Source organism: Palaemon carinicauda, chromosome 1 (assembly GCF_036898095.1).
Source record: "Palaemon carinicauda isolate YSFRI2023 chromosome 1, ASM3689809v2, whole genome shotgun sequence".
NCBI classification, from domain to species: Eukaryota; Metazoa; Arthropoda; class Malacostraca; order Decapoda; family Palaemonidae; genus Palaemon; species Palaemon carinicauda.
Genome location: NC_090725.1, coordinates 231,284,380 through 231,287,163, shown reverse-complemented (window position 1 = coordinate 231,287,163; position 2,784 = coordinate 231,284,380). Strand labels below are relative to the sequence as shown.

General features: G+C 36.3%; 1 protein-coding gene across 1 annotated transcript; it reads left to right on the top strand.

Moving 5' to 3' along the window:
• The first annotated feature begins 459 nt into the window (after window positions 1-459).
• On the top strand, window positions 460-2,244 carry LOC137638437 (zinc finger BED domain-containing protein 5-like). Its single transcript, XM_068370511.1, has one exon. The coding sequence runs from the start codon at window positions 460-462 to the stop codon at window positions 2,242-2,244; it is 1,785 nt and encodes a 594-aa protein (XP_068226612.1).
• The last annotated feature ends 540 nt before the right edge of the window (window positions 2,245-2,784 follow it).

Below are 2,784 nucleotides of genomic sequence, written 5' to 3'. Positions count from 1 at the left end.
TTCTATAGAATGTGCTACATGTTTGCACAAGAGGTACCGAAGTCAAATCGTTCCTGCAAGAGCATTATAGCAATGGTTAAATAACTGAATAGGTTGGCTCACGTGTAGGTTAGACTCCAACAATCTTTTGCTCGCTCAGTTCTTTGACGTAACTGACACCTAAAATTCATTTTAATACCTATCTTGGAGTACCCGGAGTGGTTCTTACGATCATGCTATGAAGATTCGGGAGAAAATGTTCCCTTTATTAATTCATGTTTGCATTGTACTATGAAACTAAATGCAACAGTCCCCCAAGTCACTCAACACAACGTCTGCTCCAGTATTGAACATGTTCGGTTTCTGATTGGTTTTGGTCGCACCAGTCGGACCCCGCCGGTGTCGCTCCTCCCAGTGCTGTACTCGTACTTGTACTAACGCGTGGTTAGTATTGTTTGAGTGATTCTTAAACCTTTAAAAATGAGTTTAAGAAAAAGAAAGTACAGTGATGATTTCTTGAAGTGGGGATTCACAAATATAGTTATTGTAGGTATGGAAAGACCACAGTGTGTAGTATGTTTGGAAGTTCTTGCTCATGAATCTATGAAGCCAGCTAAACTTCAAAGGCATCTCCAAACTAAGCACCCTGACTTGAAAGATGAAAATATGGACTTTTTTAAAGCAAAGGTTGTTGGTGTCAAGAGCCGACGGCTTGATAGCAGTGGATTATTTCAAAACAAAAATTTAGCCGCCATTGAAGCTTCGTACATAGTTGCATTAAGAATAGCGCATGCTAAAAAAACACACACAATAGCTGAGAATCTTATTTTTCCATGCACCAAAGATATTGTACGTCTGATGATCGGCCCTGAAGCAGTAAATAAATTATCGCCTCTATCCGTGTTAAACAATACGATAAAACGAAGGATAACAGATATGTCTGAGGATATTTTATGTCAAATTATTCAAGAATTAAAAGAAACTCCAACTGGGCTATTCAGCATACAGCTTGATGAAACTACTGATGTGACAAACTTTTCACAACTTCTTGTTTATGTTCGTTATTATAAGAATGAAACAATTAAAGAAGAATTCTTGTTTTGTAAGCCACTGCAAACTTCAACTACTGCTGTTGATATTTTTAATTTAATTGATGATTTCTTCAAAGAACATTCGATCGAATGGGAGAAATTGTGCGGAGTTTGTACTGACGGGGCACCTGCAATGCTCGGCTGTAAATCTGGCTTCCAATCGTTAGTTAAAAAAGTGTCTCCAGAAGTAATTGGGACTCACTGCATGATTCACCGGCAAGTATTAGCTACCAAGACGTTACCTGAACCATTCAAAGAAGTGCTTAACAGAGTGATTAAAGCAGTAAATGTCGTTAAATCAAGGCCACTTGCAACACGGCTCTTTAAAATTTTATGTGAAGATATGGGTTCATCGTATGAAGCATTACTTTTTCAGACAGAGGTAAGGTGGCTCTCGAAAGGAAAGGCGCTGAAGAGATTTTTTGATTTGAGAGGAGAGCTGCAAATATTTCTCGCTTCTCAAAACTCTAGCGAATATGAATCATTGTTTACGAATGAATTTACGTTGTGCAAACTGGCATACCTGGTCGACATTTTTGATATATTTAATAGTATTAATACAGGATTACAGGGTAAGGAAAGTACGATAATATCTTTGTCTGAAAAGATATCGTCTTTTAAAATGAAATTGGAACTCTGGATCACCAAAATTAACCAAAAGAAATTATACATGTTCCCAACACTTGCCCAATTTGTTGAAGAAGGGGCAAATAAAATTAACATCGATGACTTATATGGCTTGATACAAGAGCATTTGGAAAATCTTACTGTTCAAATAAGAAGTTATTTTCCTGATGAATGTTGCAAATCTTTCTACCTTACAATCAACCCTTTCAATGTCAGTGTATCTGATGTCCCTGAAGCAGCAGAAGAAGAATTCATCGAATTGAAAAACAATTTTGAATCTAAATCCTGGTTTGGTGAACTGCAACTACAAGAATTTTGGGCAAAAAGTTTCCAAAAATTCACAGTAATATCAGAAATCGCAATAAGGAATTTATTGCCGTTCCCAATAACTTACTTATGTGAAGCAGCCTTCTCCCAACTTCTCATCCTTAAAAACAAGTACCGAAATCAATTAAATGTGGAAGACGACTTGAGGTGTGCCATATCGACAACGGAGCCCAGGATAGAATTGCTAGCAAAAAAACTGCAATACCAGCCGTCTCATTAAGGTCAGTTCATAAACATACTTTACATAACGTTGTAAATGTAAGCGTTCGAATAATTTTGAATTCATTTGCAATTATATAATTTTTGTAGCACCTTTGGAATTTTTTATTAATAAATTTGAAATTAATCATCAATTTACGGAATGCATAGTTACTTCACGAATAGATAATCTATAATTCAATAATTGCAATGTATGGTAGTTTGTTGTACATAAAAATGAATGTGTATATAAAATATTTTAGGGATTGGGGTCGCTTCCTAATTGCTTGTTCTAAAATGGGTCGCCATATTTGAAAGGTTGGAACCGCTGTTCTAGACCCACTTTTCCGAAGCAAGTATCCCGCCAAACCTAGTGTTAAGCAGGAAAAAAATGATGGTGGACGTGCTGCGGCAATTATTGCATGTGCATTTGCTGTGTACTCTTATAGTTTTTATTTTTGCCTTTCTGTGTTTTTGAATGGCTAGTTCTGAAATGCATATAATGTCTCAGTAACATCTGGATAATCTGTGTTATTCTAAGGACTGTTATTAATCTTTCTCA

What these genes read in the sequence shown, in the direction of transcription:
- LOC137638437 (XM_068370511.1), top strand. Translation starts at nt 460, where the DNA reads ATGAGTTTAAGAAAAAGAAAGTACAGTGATGATTTCTTGAAGTGGGGA.